Genomic DNA, 15,328 nt, shown 5'->3' on the forward strand with positions numbered 1-15,328 from the left:
TTGTGTGTGTTCTGTAACAAGCCTCAGACCAGGGGACATCTGACGAGGCAGAGGGGCAGCTGCCTCTGGGAGCGCGTGAGGAGTAAGTAGCGCTCGCGGCCAGCGGGGTGACAGCAGAAGCTGACGGAGCAGGGGGCGCGGCGTACCTGCTCAGCTCCTTGCTGTGCGCGTCGGCCCCCTGCTGTATCAGCCTGTCCAGCACCTCCACGGGGGAGGCCGGGGGCACGCCATCCTCCTCCGCATGCCCTTTCACCTTCCTCAGCAGCTCCTTGGTCTTCTTGCTGACAAAATGATGGGCAGTCTTTGGCAATGCCACCTCAAAAAGGTGGTCGTACGGGGGAGGCTGCCCGCTTCCGAAGCCCAGGCCCCTCTGGGCTGGGACTTTACAAGGGCTGGGGGTCAGGATGCCCGTCTCCAGAGAAGCCTGGCGCGCCCTGTCGGCCGCAGGGCTCTCCTCGGCGCCCCCGCAGGGCAGGTCGATGGGGGTAAAGGCTTGCTTTGGTGTGTCAGGCCCCAGCTTGTCCAGGGAGGAGTTTAAAGGCTCAGCGTTGGCGCTGGTGCCCTGAGTGCCGGAGGCGGCTGAGTGGGTCTTCCGCGGGCAGCCGGGGAGGCTGTCCCGGTAGAAGGGAGAGTCGAAGCCTCCTCGAGGAACCAGGGGCTCGGCGTCGGCGGGCGTGATCTCGGAGAGCTCTCTAGATATTGCCGCTGAGAGGAGGGGGCGATGAGAGACACGGCGTAAGGAGGCCTCCCGGGAAAGGCCGGGCTGCGCGGGGCTGCAGGCTGCCAGGTGCCCCCGAGACGCAGAGATAAAAAGCAGCAGCCCTTCCCCTGGCACAGGCCTCAGAATAAAACTCCCAACTCGTTCCCCCAAAGAAGAAACCCAAGCCTGTGCGTGTGGACGCTAAACCCGGGTTAAGGGCAGAGGGGGCTCCGTTAGCTCGCGGCAAACCCCACAACAGGCCCAGAACCCCGCGCCTGTTACCTTCTTCTTTATCTTTCTCCAGACTATCCTCTTCAGAGGCCAGGCCCCCTAAAAACCCTGGGAGGTCACTGAGAGGCACAGAGCCTTTGCTCCCGGGGAGCTCTTCTAGAGAGAAGCAGAGACAGGGCACGTCAAAGAAACACACAGGCAAAGCCCGTCGCGTGAGACCGCGCGCGGTGAAATGAGAGAGGCCCGCCAAGACTCTGCCGCTGAACCGGGAGGGCCGGAAACGGCTCTCCTGCAGCCACCGCGGAGCTGAGACAGTATCGGCATCTAACTAAGGGACCCAGACGACGCCACAGAAAGCCAGGTGTTCCGTTCTTACCATCTCAGAGAACAGATAAAACCACGGTTGGACTAGCTCAAAACATGAGCACCGAAAAGCTTTTTTGGGGGATGCTACGATGAGGTGGGCTATGAGAATGAATGACACGTCTCGTTATCTCTAGGCTCCAGTGTTTTGTGGGGTTCCCGAACTCCCGTTTCCACAAATAACCCCTCAAGAATCAAGCACAGTCCACTGTCGCCCAGAGTTTTACCTAATCCTCTGTCATTCGGAAGATGGTGCTGTCTGTGGAGACAAGGCCTTGCAGGATCTGTTCTCTCTTCCTGAAAAGACAGGTCCACTTACATCACGAGGCGGAAAAGCGTGCACGTTCTCTAACGTAAGAGGAACATCCTAGACAGGAGTTCGCAGGACACTGTTCCGTCTCAGGACACGTACTTACAGACTATCCAGAGTCTCAAGACCTTTTGGTCGACGTGGTTATACCCAACTGACAGTTACCGTGTTAGAAATGAAAATAAAATATTAAAAATATTTATTAATTCACTTAAAATAAAATCAAGCCCAATACCTGTAAACAAGAATAACGTATTTTTATGAAAAATAACAATTTTTCCCAAAATAAATTTAGCAAGCAAAATTTAAACTACATTTTTGCAATCTCTTTAATATCTGGCATAATCAAAGAAAGCTGGATTCTTTTTGGTTGGTTGGGGTTTTTTTTTTTTTGGCCGTGCCTACGGCATGCAGAAGTTCCAGAGCTAGAGATCAAACCCACGCCACGGCAGTGACCCGAGCCACAGCAGTGACAATGTCAGATCCTTAACCCACTGAGCCACCAAGGAACTCTGAAAGCTGGATTCTTTCTGCAGCCAAACTGGCGGCATACGGAAGTTCCCGGGCTAAGGGTCGAATTGGAGCCCCACCTGAGGCCTACACCACAGCCACAGCAATACCGGATCCAAGCCGCATTTGCGACCTACACCACAGCTTGTGGCAACGCCAGACCCTCAACCCGCTGAGCGAGACCAGGTTTCAAACCTGCAACCTCACAGAGATGATGTCGGCTTCTTAACCGGCTAAGCTCCCGCAGGAACTCTGACCGCTAATTCTTGTACCTTCCTCTGCTTGGCTGTAGTACGCTGCTCTGGCTAAAGTGAGTGAAGACAACGCTAGGCCCCATGGATAGGAAAGGACCTTTCGGATAACGGGTTACCGTCTTTGAAATTACAGCAACACCTGACAAGTGGTAACTGCTTTGAGGCTGATCACCATGCAGGACTCTGAGACTACGGAATTCACGCTCCACACCACGTGAAGCCCCACTGGTCTACCCTGGGCCCTGCACACATCTCCCTGTGCGTGATTCCACGACATCCCACACTGGGCAGGCAGAAGACTCATGAGTTTCTCCTAAGCGTTGAAACACTTCCTCAGACAGTAACAAAAGCTCAAATTATTAACCCAGCATCCCAAGACTTGACAATCTCATCATAAAAGACTTGGGGAAGCTACTGAGCTCATGGTGGCAGGTACCAGGTTTTTAATATTCTGATTTCACCTTTTATCACTGGCAACAAATACCGTCAGTTGTTTATCTTAAAGTGGCAGACTCAGTTTGACAATGAAGAAACTAACTGCCTGCCAGATACTCAAGTCTGAACAGCCATAGTTTATCAGCCACTTGTTCTTTCAAATAAAACGGATGCTTCACGAAAAAAGCAACGAGTCCAGCTCTCAACTTAAACCATGGCACAGGTGTCCGAGGCGACCACCACACAGTGCTACGGGGTCCAACTGCTTTACGTCTGTTTCCTACCTCACCATAAGCAATAGTGAGCGTATGTGTTCCTTCTACAGAACTCTCCGGTTGGGTTCTTTGGGGGGGTGTTGCTTCGTTCCTCCCGTTAAACTGAAAGAACACGTCAAGGAAGACGAACGTGATGCCTCCTGACCTGTACCAAGGGGCCAGATGCTGTAACCGCCACTGTTTCTGTACCATGAATACAAATACCAACACAGTAAAAGGGGCAAGCACGCCCTTGGTTCTACTGTGAAAGCAGCTGTGCCCTGGCAGATTCCCTTAAAGGGTTCTGGGATCCCCAGGGTCCCCAATCGCATTTTGAGAGCTGCTGGTTCGTCTACTTGCAATTGTTCTGATTCAACCCATTACATTTTAGGTCAAAATTCTATTTGGCATAAAAAGCTTCCCAAAGCGAGGCTGCAAGCAGGCCACTGTGCTTGGGCAGGGGCAGCAGACCAGCCCGGGCATACCTTCTTGGGGGCTGCGGCTGTGGCCTGCGAGAATGAAACGTGCACGAAGTCGTCCGAGTGGCAGGGTAGGGCTGGAGGCGGGGAGGTGGCAGGGGTTCCCAGAGGAGTTCCTTTTCCACCTGCTCCGAGACAAGAGCGGAATACACACTTTCAGCCTAATGATTAGAAAAACTGCTGAAACTTGTTTCCACCTAGCTATTACTGCCGAGCGAGAAAGCTGCTGGAGTTAGCTTCCCGGGACCTGGATCAGCCTTTCTTCTTTTAGGCTCACGGTACCTGCTATGTTCTGAGAGCTCCAGGGGTTTGCGTGCACTGCCAAGAGGTTTACCACAGCAAGTGGCTCTCCAACTCACGATGGAGTCTGAGAGAAGGCTTCTTATCACGAAAGGCAGGCCCCAACCAAGCCACCAGATCTAACTTGACACCTACGTACCGGCTGTACCAAAGACTTTACTGAACGGGTGTGACACTTCAGGTGGGACGTTTCCAGGAGAGGTTGGAGGAGTGGTCATCCCACACGCCACGGACGGGCTCCAAAGAGCAGCCTGGGGAGGTGATAAGGCACGTCAGCCATGAGGAACCAACACCAACGCCCCCCGAGCTTTATGCCCATGACCAAAGGCCATTTACTTATTTATTTACTGGCCTCACCCGGGGCACACGGAAGTTCCCGGGCCAGGGATCAAACCTGCACCACAGCTGCAGCAAGGCCATGTCCTTAACCCACGGCACCACGGGGGAACTTGCCCAGTGGTCTTTTTAGGGCCACACCCCCGGCATATGGAGGTTCCCAGGCTAGGGGTCCAATCAGAGCTATGGCTGCTGACCTACACCACCGCTCACCCCAAGGCAGGATCCTTAACCCCCGAGCGAGGCCAGGGACCAAACCCGAGTCCTCACGGATACAAGTTGGGTTCGTTAACCGCTGAGCCACAACGGGAACTCTGCCCAGTGGTCATTTTAAATTTAGCCTTTTCAACTGGAAAAAGGCATCTTATTAAAGCTTTATCAGGAGATGAGGCGCTTCTTCTTTTTTTTTTCCTTTTCTTTCTATTTCTGCTTTTCAGGGCTGCACCTGGAGCACACAGAGGTTCCCTGCTAGGGGTCGAATTGGAGCTGCAGCTGCCGGTCGACACCACAGCCCCAGCAACACTACCTTGCATTTTCTAAGTCTAGACTCCAAGAGAAACCCCGGTGGCGGCAGTAACATCATGCGTCCTTCCAACCAGCTCCTGGAGTGAGCAGTGTCATTTTCCCACCCACACGCTACATCCTGCCCCGAACGGTCAGCTTCACCAGCAAGCACAGGAGAAAGCAGGCTCGCTGCTTGACACCATACTTGCGGCGGCTCGGTCAACAGCCGTGTTGACGGGGAACTCAGAGTCTGAGGTAGCTGCCCTGGCGTGTTTAACAACGTCAGCCGAGAAGAGGAGTGAGGGGTAGAGGTCGTACTCCCTGCAACAGAACGGAGAGACCAAACACGGGGTCAGGGCGTGGCTCTCGACGGTCCTGACAAAACCTTGCGGGCCTCCAGCCCGTGAGGATAGTTAGTTCTCTACACCGACAACAGCTGACCGACTCCTGACGTCCCTGCGGACAAGGTAACATGTAAGAAGTTCTCTGAGTGCCCTTTGGAAATAAAGCTCAGGGAAGCCTGATGTCTAGCTGAGCTGCAGGATAACTTGAAACAGCACTTGGAAATGTGGAATGACAACATAAGAGATAAGCCTAGACTTTACATGAACCCAATTCTGAACTGTCCAGGTTCACTCAAAACCGTGTCCATGTGAGAGCTCCCTAAAAGTGTCGGAAAAGTAGGAGACTCCCTCAGGAGCCGGGCCAGCAGCCCCAGCCTCTAATCCATTTCCTGTGGTAGGTGTCGAAGACACCGTCCAAGACTGCACACCAACGAGGACGTGAGACTTATGCAAATGAAACCTGGAGGAGAAACTAATCGGCAGAAGACGGAGGCAAGTTGAAATTTCAAAGATTCGGGAAAAAATTCCTAGGAGCTGGACTACTAAGTCCTATTCTAGGAAAAGAAGAGCAAGTCAACAGAATCAAACGATGCTTCCCAGAGACAAAGGTCTCAAGCAGGGAAGTCCCAAAGGCACTTTTACCACAGCTATCCTGTGTGTCCGCACAGGAGCCGGCGGCGACATCGGCCGAGCGGTGAGAAAAACGGGCCGAGATCTGGTGAGACACAGAATAGCCATCTTCGTATGAGGCTTCCGTGGGGTCCAGAGAGATTTTGGCACATTCTATCACAACATCATGGGTTTCCAATCTCTTCCACCTGTAAAAGGCAATCAAAGCCAAGAAATGCACATTATAATCCATTGAATCAAACCAGCAAATTCCAATTCTTTTTTGTTTTTGTCTTTTCAGGGCTGCACCCGTGGCCTACAGAGGTTCCCAGGTGAGGGGTCAAATCGGAGCTACAGCGGCCAGCCTACACCACAGCCACAGCAACACGGGATCTGAGCCACATCCTCAACCTACACCACAGCTCGCAGCAACTCGGGATCCTTAACCCACTGAGGGAGGCCAAGGATCGAACCCACGTCCTTATGGATAACTAGTCAGGTTCATTAACTGCTGAGCCATGACGGGAACTCCTGCCATCAAATTCTTAAGAGCGCTCACTCCCTGCCAGCCCCTGAACTATGATTAGCGAAGCATAAGGCAGAACCTTGCCAGCCCAAGTATTCATCAGCACTGCTGTGTACAGAGTTAACCATTCCTTTTACAAAGCTATACCTTCCCTACTGAAAACGACTCTATCAAGTTACGGAAAGAATCTGAAATAAAAATCCCATTGACATTAAGACGAGGCACAGCCTCAAAAGAGAAAGCAAATGGCACAGAGCCGTCACCAGGGGAAAATCTCCTTTGAAACAAAGATAATCAAGAAACAGGGAGATCTGGAGACGGCCAGGCAGTGGCGGCTGATTTGACGTCTCCTACCAGTGCCTCTGTGTCCTGACCCCTCCCTCGACCAGACACGCAGCACAGCAGGTCGCAAACCTAGAGAAAGCTCAGGAGGCTCTTTGAGGAACTGTCTAAAGATGCCTGTGATGTGCTCCAGAGCTCAGCCTATGGAAACAGACACCCACCGAGATGGACGCCACCACTCAGGACAACTCGTAACAGAAAGAAGAAAGGAAATGAGCCCAAGTCCAACCAAAGAGTTATCATTCTACAGAAAATTACACCACCACGAAAAAGTACACTCCTGCTAGATCAGTGGTGGCCAGGAGTGGGAGAAGGGACTGACCAGCAAGGGCAGGAAGGGACTTTCTGGGCAATGAACCGTTCTTTCTCGTGACTGTGATTTCTGTCAAAACTTAAGAGCACTGATAAATTTTATTGTATGCAAACGCTATCTCACTAAAGTTGATTTTAAAATCATGCTTTCAGGGAGTTCCCATCGTGGGTGGCGCAGTGGTTAATGAATCCAATGAGGAACCATGGGGTTGCAGGTTCGATCCCTGGCCTCGCTCAGTGGGTTGAGGATCCGGCGTTGCCGTGAGCTGTGGTGTAGGTCACAGATGCAGCTTGGATCCCATGTTGCTGTGGCTCTGGCGTAGGCTGGTGGTTACGGCTCCAATTAGACCCCTAGCCTGGGAACCTCCATATGCCGCAGGTGTGGCCCTAGAAAAGGCAAAAAGACAAAACAATTAAAAAAAATAAAATCATGCTTTCAAAGATGAAATGACATAAAATGCTCAGGATATAACTGCAAAGAAACAAAGGATACAACACTGCTCAAAGATATGCCCATAAACAGACAGGTAGGACCCCACTAAGTATTCAGAGGAAAAGAACTAGAGCTCCGGGTGATGTTTCTTCTCTTCTCACACCTTTCAGTATTTGCCAAAAGTGCTACAAAGCCCTCATAACTAATACAACACTTACTTGTGCAAACATCAACTTTCTTTTATCAGCTTTCAAGGATCTTACCTTCCTTTGGCGACACATGTTCCTAAGTAATCAGCGATGCAACAGAGATTCTCATTTTCACGTTTACGGAAAAGCAGCCCAGCAGCACCAGAAGTGTGCTGCACGGGTTTACCCTGACAAAGCGCCTGATCCCACAACCAATCCAGAGGCGCATCACTGAGTCTCAGACACCGAAAAGGCGGTACCGGCTAGAGTGGAAGGGGCTGGGGCGTGGGGAGTGCGAGGCAGCGTGCCTGAAAGGAAAAGTGAACATCAGTGCCACACCTCCGGTCACCATGCACGTCCTCCTGCCCGTGACCCCTGGGTTTGGGGCAACGGTCTCCCCTTTATGCATTCTCAGCACGACTGCAAGGTGGTTAAGTGGGGCAGGAGTCAGGACACCCACGGACACACAGGAAGGCTGGTTTCAGAGAAGGGTGTGAGAATCTGAATAAAGGAGGGAATGTATTTAACTTTAATCAAAGCACTATGCACACTCACAAGATTTCCTTGATTCTTCTCATATTTCAGTATCTCTGACACTGGGAAGTAGAGTCTAATCAGCTGTGTGTTAGTCCACTGGCATTTTTTTTCCTTCTCAGATGTACATAAAATGTAGGTTCATCCTGTGTTCAATGGCATCTTCTATTCAATGAAAGATGAGTTTAGGAGTTCCCGTCGTGGCGCAGTGGTTAACGAATCCGACTAGGAACCATGAGGTTGCGGGTTCGGTCCCTGCCCTTGCTCAGTGGGTTAACGATCTGGCGTTGCCGTGAGCTGTGGTGTAGGTTGCAGACGCGGCTCGGACCCCGCGTTGCTGTGGCTCCGGCGTAGGCCGGTGGCTACAGCTCCGATTCAACCCCTCGCCTGGGAACCTCCATATGCCGTGGGAGCAGCCCAAGGAAATAGCAAAAAGACCAAAAAAAAAAAAAAAGTCAGTTTTTTTTTGTTTTTTTTTTTTTGGTCTTTTTAGGGCCGCACCCACTGCATATGGAGGATCCAGGCTAGGGGTCAAATCGGAGCTGTAGCCACCGGCCTATGCCACAGACACAACAACATAGGATCCTTAACCCACAGAGCAAGGCCAGGGATGGAACCCGAATCCTCATGGAGCCTAGTCGGGTTCGCTAACCGCGGCGCCACGACGCCACGACGGGGACTCCACAAGTCAGAACGGTATTAAAAGGCACCTTCCGTGCCTCTCACCTCAGCCACGGGCAGGGCCCTCTGATTTTGTTACCTCGATCGCCGCCCGACCTCCGTCTTTCTCGACGTCACATTTCCTGAGGGAGGATCTACAGACGTCAACTCCTAACGTCCTTATGATGGGTAAGGGTTTGATCCTAGTCACCTCCCGTATCCTTTTTCCTCCTCGCCAGCGCTCTCAGAACGAGTATACTCTGGTTTGGTTTCGTTTCAAGATGGATTTTGAACAATGAATTCCAAGGACGAGGTAAGTACTATCCATGGTTGAGCTAAAGGGTTTACTATAGTATCTCCTTTTTGGTTCAACTGAGTTCCTCCTGGAATCCAAATGTTTCTGTACCTTCTCCTGGTCTCCGGTGTAGCTGTTACTGATCCTTCTTCAACTTGCGCTCAGGGCTCTGAGGTGCTGCCTAACTCGATTTCTACACAACCAAAGGCAGGTCAGCCTGCCAGGACGAGGCCTGCTCCTCAAGAGCTCCCTGCTGGACGCGGGACGGAGCCGCCCTCTCCCATGGCATTGCTGTGCAGGGTTAGGCCAAGACCCTAGGTCAGGTCCCCCATTTCCTGGACTCTGTGTCTTCCTCGCTGTTGCTCTCATTTTGGCCACACACCTGCCCCAGTACTGGGGATCTTCTATTATTTCACAGTCTCCGCCCCTACCAAAGGCTTCTCCTCCCTTTTAAAAACTCTTTTTTATTGGATGTTAGACTTTCTGGACTGGTTGTTTTAAATTTCTTCTTTCCTCTCATATTATGCCTACCCTGTAACTCTACCTTCTGCGATATTCTCGACTGTACCTTCTAATTCTTTTACTGAAATTCGTGTTTTGGCCGTCACGTTAATTCACAACAGCGCTTTCTTTCGTCTCCGACTGAAGCCTTTGGGCTCCTGGCCTGCACACACACACGCCTCATCTCCGCAGCCACTGCTGGTGGTTTCTTCTGCTCCCCGTATGGGCACCGTTCCTCTGAATCACCACTGTTCCCAGCTCCTCTTTCTCCTCTACATTGGTCTCTCGTCTTTTGCGGAGAACTTCCCTCAAAGGCCAGATGGTCTGTGTATCCAAGGGGAGTGAGGCCCCACAGGCTGATCCAGAAGGCTTCCGAGTTAAGACCAGACTGGGCACAGGCACGCAGCTCCAAGTCTAGAGGCAAGATTTGCTTGTTTCCTTCTAACCATGAACCCCCAAGAGAGAGAAGACCGAGAAAGCAGAGGAGAGCACCACAGGTTTTTGAAACTGGAAAGCAGCTGAGAGAGTGGTGACTGACTCCATGAACCCAAGAAAGCAGAATCCAAAGGTGCCCATGTTTCAAAGCTGAAGGTCACCTGATTTACCTGCAGAATCCAAAGGTGCCCATGTTTCAAAGCTGAAGGTCACCTGATTTACCTGCAGAATCCTTGAAAAGTTAAGGAATGTTTATACATCACGTACCTCTGGAACTGGAGCTGAGTGACAGGTAGGTGAGGGCAGCTAAGATCAGGAAGATGGGGTAAAAACTCTCCAGGAAGCACTCGTGAAACCCTTCCCTGACTCTACACTCCCAGGCAGCAGCCCCTTCTCACCAGAACCCTGGACTCTTCTCTGAAGAGCTTAAACAGAGAGCATCAAGGCTGAAGCACTCCAGCAACAGCCGAGGCCGTGAGTGCCAGTCAAACAAGAGATCAAGTGAGCGTGTACCTTCCGAATGCCAAGACCACTAGCCTCATCCCACCAAGCGGCCTCTTCCCTCTAGGAGTAGCCAAACCCTTGCCAGACAAGAGATCCGGAGACCCTTTTCTGAGAAAGTCTCACCAGCCCCTGCTCCGGAGGAAAGCAATACCGACATCGGTGTCTCCGCCAGATGCTCAGATCACACTTGGAAGCTCAAAGCCAACAAGCCCTGCCCCTGTGAAGACAGCTTTGCAGGGTCCTCACCCAAATATGAGATTAGCAGATCTTTGCAGAAAGCCCCCCAAATTTAAAAAGACCAACACAAAAGAGTAGTTGACAGGAAACAAGAGTTCGTAGGGAGAAGAAAACCTATCCATCTTATCAAAACCACAAGAGACTGCATCCATGAAACAAAAACAGGCTGCCACAAAAAGGAGCACTCGGAGAACTAAGAAGAGCTCTTAGGTACTGAAAACGTGCTGGCAGAAACGACGCGGGCACAGAAGGACTCAGAGCCAGAGACGAGGACATCGTCAGGAAGTCGTTGAACAAAGGAGTGGAGAGGACAGACAGGGCAGCAAAGACAAGCAGAGAACCACTCCAGGAGGCCCCAGTCAGAATACGAGGAGTTCGAGAAGGAAAGACAGAGACAGTCGAGGAAAAGAAATCCAGAACAAAACAACTGAAGAAAACGTCCCAGAATTTAAAGACAAGAGCTTTCCGACTGAACCATGGGAACAGATTCACACCAAGGCACATCCCTAGGAAATTTCAGAATATGATGAGAATGAAGAGAAGAGAGTACACACAGATGCTCAGAAACGAGAATGTCTTTGGACAAGCAAGGGGCCAATGGAACAATGCCTTCAAACTGCTGGATGAGAATGACTCCCAGTCTAGAAACCTATCCCCACAAAAGACGGTCTGCTGTCTCTCAAAGCCACTAGAGGATACGTCCCATGAAAACAAGAGGAAACCAAAAAAGAAGGCGAAGGATCCCGGAAGTGGGAGAGCCTGCACAGGAGAGAGGCAAAGAGGAGCCCTGGGAGAGCGAGACAATGGTCATGTACGCGGCACGGAGGCCAACGTGCTCGGGTCCGAGCAGACACCAAAGAGACAGGGGTGCTGCAGGCCACCGCTAGAGCTTCTGCTGCCACCACACTATCTTTCGGAGGGTCGGAGAGTCCAGGCGACCGTGGCCTAGACAACTTGCTAGTATTTAGCTTGTGTGGGTCATGCACTGATGAAATTCCTACCGCGCCTTCTCTGCCTGGATCAGCTCAGGACCTTCATATTCCATCCCACGGAGGGAGTCTGCTCTGATCTTGGAATTCTCGCTTGGAAGCCACAGTGAGCTTGGAGCACACGCCGAGCAAGAGGCGGCCTCCCTCTGCCGTTTTTCAACAGCATGTCCAGGACCTGGCCCTCGCTGTGGGCCTCGCCAGATGCCCTGGCGGGGGAAAGCCTCACGTTTTCCAGGACTTGCTCCTGACCTTGCCCGCTGACTTCCCCGGAAGGGACTCCCATAAACTCTCAAAGAAAGGGGACGCCTGACCAAGACTCAGGGCCTCAGTTCTTCCTCTCTCCTCCCGGGAACCAGCATCCCCTAGGGACAAGCCTGCCCTTTCCTCAGCCAGGCTTTGCTTCCTAATCAGCTTTTCAATATGAAACAATACATGTGCTGTACAGAGAAAAGAAAGAGAATTATTTTTAAAAAAGGGGTTTTGGAGTTCCCGTCGTGGCGCAGTGGTTAACGAATCCGACTAGGAACCATGAGGTTGCGGGTTCGGTCCCTGCCCTTGCTCAGTGGGTTAACGATCTGGCGTTGCCGTGAGCTGTGGTGTAGGTTGCAGACGCGGCTCAGACCCCGCGTTGCTGTGGCTCTGGCATAGGCCGGCGGCTACAGCTCCGATTCAACCCCTAGCCTGGGAACCTCCATGTGCCGCAGAAGCGGCCCAAAGAAATAGCAAAAAAATTAAAAATTAAAAAAAAAAAATTAAAAAAAGGGGTTTGTGGCGAAGTGAGACTTGCTGCGGGGGGACCAGGCTGTGAGCCACCTTTCTCAGTGGGAGGCCATCAAATGTCAATACCCATGGGCTGCTTTCCCCCAAAAGGCTTCCATCCCCAGCCTGGAGAGCAAGAGGCCGAGGCCGGCAGGCTGCCAGGGAGCAGCGGGGAGGGAGCTGCCCTCTCAGAGCCCAGGGCTGAGCTTCTCACCCCTCCCTCCTCCCCACTCACGACTCGGGTCTCCCCTCCACCATGCCTGGCGTCCTCAAATCAGGAGTCTGACAGGTTCAGCTGCTCTGGAGAATGAACCTGGACATTTGCGCTGGGCCCCAGGGAGGATGGCAGTGGCTTGGGTAACAAGCAGGACAGAGCAAGGAGCCCGACCATGCCACATCCAGACCTTCCACAGTGTGCCTGTCTGCGGCCACATCGTCCCCACCTGCCTCACACGAGCACCGCACCCCGAGCTGCAAGCCTTTCTGGGGTCCTGCAGGGCGGGTACCTGCTCTACAGCCCCTCCATCCTCTCTGTGAGGAATGTGTTTTAGACTCACGCATACAAAGCTTTTGCTATACAAGTCCTTCTTATTTTTCTTTTCTTTGTTTTAGAAGTTCCCAGACTAGGGGTCAAATTGGAGCTGCAGCTGCCAACCTACACCACAGCCTCAGCAATGCCAGATCCGGGCCACGGCTGCAACCTACACCACAGCTCATGGCAACAGTGGATCATTAACCCACTGAGCAAGGCCAGGGATCAAACCCACATCCTCGTGGATACTAGTTGAGTTCTTAACCCTCTGAGCCACAAGGGAACTCCTGTACCAGTCCTTCAAAACGGAGTAATTCTGGAGTTCCCACTGTGGCTCAGCGGTAACAAACCTGACTAGTATCCATCTAGATCGAACCCAGGGATCTCGGGTTCGATCCCTGGCCTCACTCAGTGGGTTAAGGACCCAGTGTTGCCATGAGCTGTGGTGCAGGTTGGATCTGGTGTTGCTGCGGCTGTGGCGTAGGCCAAAAGCTGCAGTTCTGATTCAACCCGTAGCCTGGGAACTTCCACATGCTGCAGGTGCGGCCTGAAAAAATTTAATAAATAAATAAATAAATAAATAAAAGGAGTAATTCCCAAAGTAGAAGAACCTGTCTCCCCAGCAATACCTCTAGAGGGACATCTCCAAGATCACATTTTCAATCTCTCAAGTGAGAATTTTAGAAAATTCTGTGTCACCAGTTTCGTTTCTATACCTTCGCGGGTCCAGTTCATGGTCCTTGGATCCAGTCACTAATTCCGGGTGAATTCGCACATGCTCCATCATTGGCTAGAAGAGTTTGAGTCGACGCGTTACAAAAGGTCGAATTTCTGCAGTACCTCTACACGGTGAAATATTATTTGACAATAAAAGGCAAGGAGTGATACACGCCACAACACAGATGAATGCTGAAACATTATGTTAAGTGAAAGAAGCCATGAACACAAGACCACGTGTCACGTGACTCCACTGACATGAACTGCCCGGGACAGGCAAGTCTATAAAGGCGAAAAACCGATCAGCGGTTACCAGGGCTCGGGGTAGCGGGCAGGACAAGGAGAAGGCTGAATCTTGTCTCAAAATGTCCCTGTCTACCATCTAATACGAAGGTTGTAAATGCAGCCCATCTACACGGCGTGCAGGTGTCGAATAAACGAGTGTCCACTTACCTTGACCACTTCTTCAAAGGTCTCCAGGTTTTCCTTCATACTGTAGTGAGAGCGCAGAAAGGACACGAAGTTGCAAGGGTACATCCCGTACAGACGATGGAAGAGGGCATAGACGCTGGCGTGCAGGTGGACGAGATAGATTTCTGCCACGTGGCCTAAAAAAGGACACAGGCTGGTGTGTGCGAACCCGGCAGGAGCATGACTCTCTGTGAGTGAGCCCGAGTGGTTTTCTAAAACACAAATCTGAACACACCAGACGCCCCTGTCTGAAATCCACCAAGGGCTCCCATGGCCTCTGGACAAACTGCCATCTGCTGGGCGTGACTCATGAGGGCTCAGACCGACCTAACCTCTGCCCTCCTCTCCAGTCGGCCCTTCCAAGGGAGCCCAGGTGTTCTTGCACCACCGAGCCACCTCCACAGGGACACCCCGAATCTGCCGCTGCTCTTCTCACTGCCCAGTTCAGCACACGTGTCCGGGGAACGGTGCCCGCGCTCCCGTCTGTTCCCCTAGGGCCTCGCGCCAGGCTTGACGCACAACGGGGGTTCATATGTTTGTGGAACAAATGTGGGAGAAGCTTTTAAAATCAGCACGTGGTCTTAGCTGTGCAGATGCGTGACTCTAGAGTGACAATCTATTACCCAGACATCAGTTTAAAGAGCGAGGGTGGGAGAAACAGCTGCATTCACCCAGCCTTTACCGAGGCCCTGTGGAAACCCTGAGTCCACAGGATACGCGAAGCTCCTCCGTAATTACAGACGCCATGCCTTTCTCCCCAGGAAGAGCCCGCTGGACACGGCGACATCCTACGGGCCTCGTGCTTGTTGCCGAGTCTGACAGGAAGCCACGTATTCCACTCCCGGGGCTTACACACCTCGCTCTTTCAACACGAGTACCTCCGGCTGCGTTTAGCAGGAGATGCTGAGCTCCGGGCTTACAGCGTCTGAATCATCCTGCTAGAGCTGCGCTGCCTATCGGTACGGAACACGCTCTACTGTCCGAGAAACTGGGCACCGGCAGGACCCGCTGCATTGTCTCTCCTCCGTCCACAGTGGCGGTGGACACATCCTCTGAACCAGAAGCCGGTGTCCCGTCACCAGAGACCCGCGGAGGAAGACAAAAACGCTCCTCAAGCCTGCTCCTAGACGGCTACGACACAGACGGACCTTGGGTGTCAGTTTACCGGAACCCAGGAAGGGTTACCTCCCGCTCGGTTTCTCTGACAGCGAGTCCTCTCAGGCCCAGAAAATGAGGAAGGCGCGTCAACAGTCGGGCTTCCCAT

At 52.2% G+C, this 15,328-nt stretch overlaps 1 protein-coding gene across 1 annotated transcript in view; it reads right to left on the bottom strand.

The window, feature by feature from the left end:
- Positions 1 to 15,328, bottom strand: part of TSC1 (TSC complex subunit 1) — a 53,471-nt gene that overhangs the window by 15,178 nt on the left and 22,965 nt on the right. The window contains 9 exon segments of the mRNA XM_047768795.1: positions 147 to 705; positions 983 to 1,087; positions 1,522 to 1,591; positions 3,543 to 3,661; positions 3,976 to 4,087; positions 4,882 to 4,997; positions 5,663 to 5,838; positions 13,593 to 13,666; positions 14,047 to 14,201. Of these exon segments, the coding sequence (XP_047624751.1) occupies positions 147 to 705; positions 983 to 1,087; positions 1,522 to 1,591; positions 3,543 to 3,661; positions 3,976 to 4,087; positions 4,882 to 4,997; positions 5,663 to 5,838; positions 13,593 to 13,666; positions 14,047 to 14,201 (1,486 nt within the window).

The sequence above is a fragment of the Phacochoerus africanus genome, chromosome 2 (genome assembly GCF_016906955.1).
Source record: "Phacochoerus africanus isolate WHEZ1 chromosome 2, ROS_Pafr_v1, whole genome shotgun sequence".
Classification (NCBI taxonomy): Eukaryota; Metazoa; Chordata; class Mammalia; order Artiodactyla; family Suidae; genus Phacochoerus; species Phacochoerus africanus.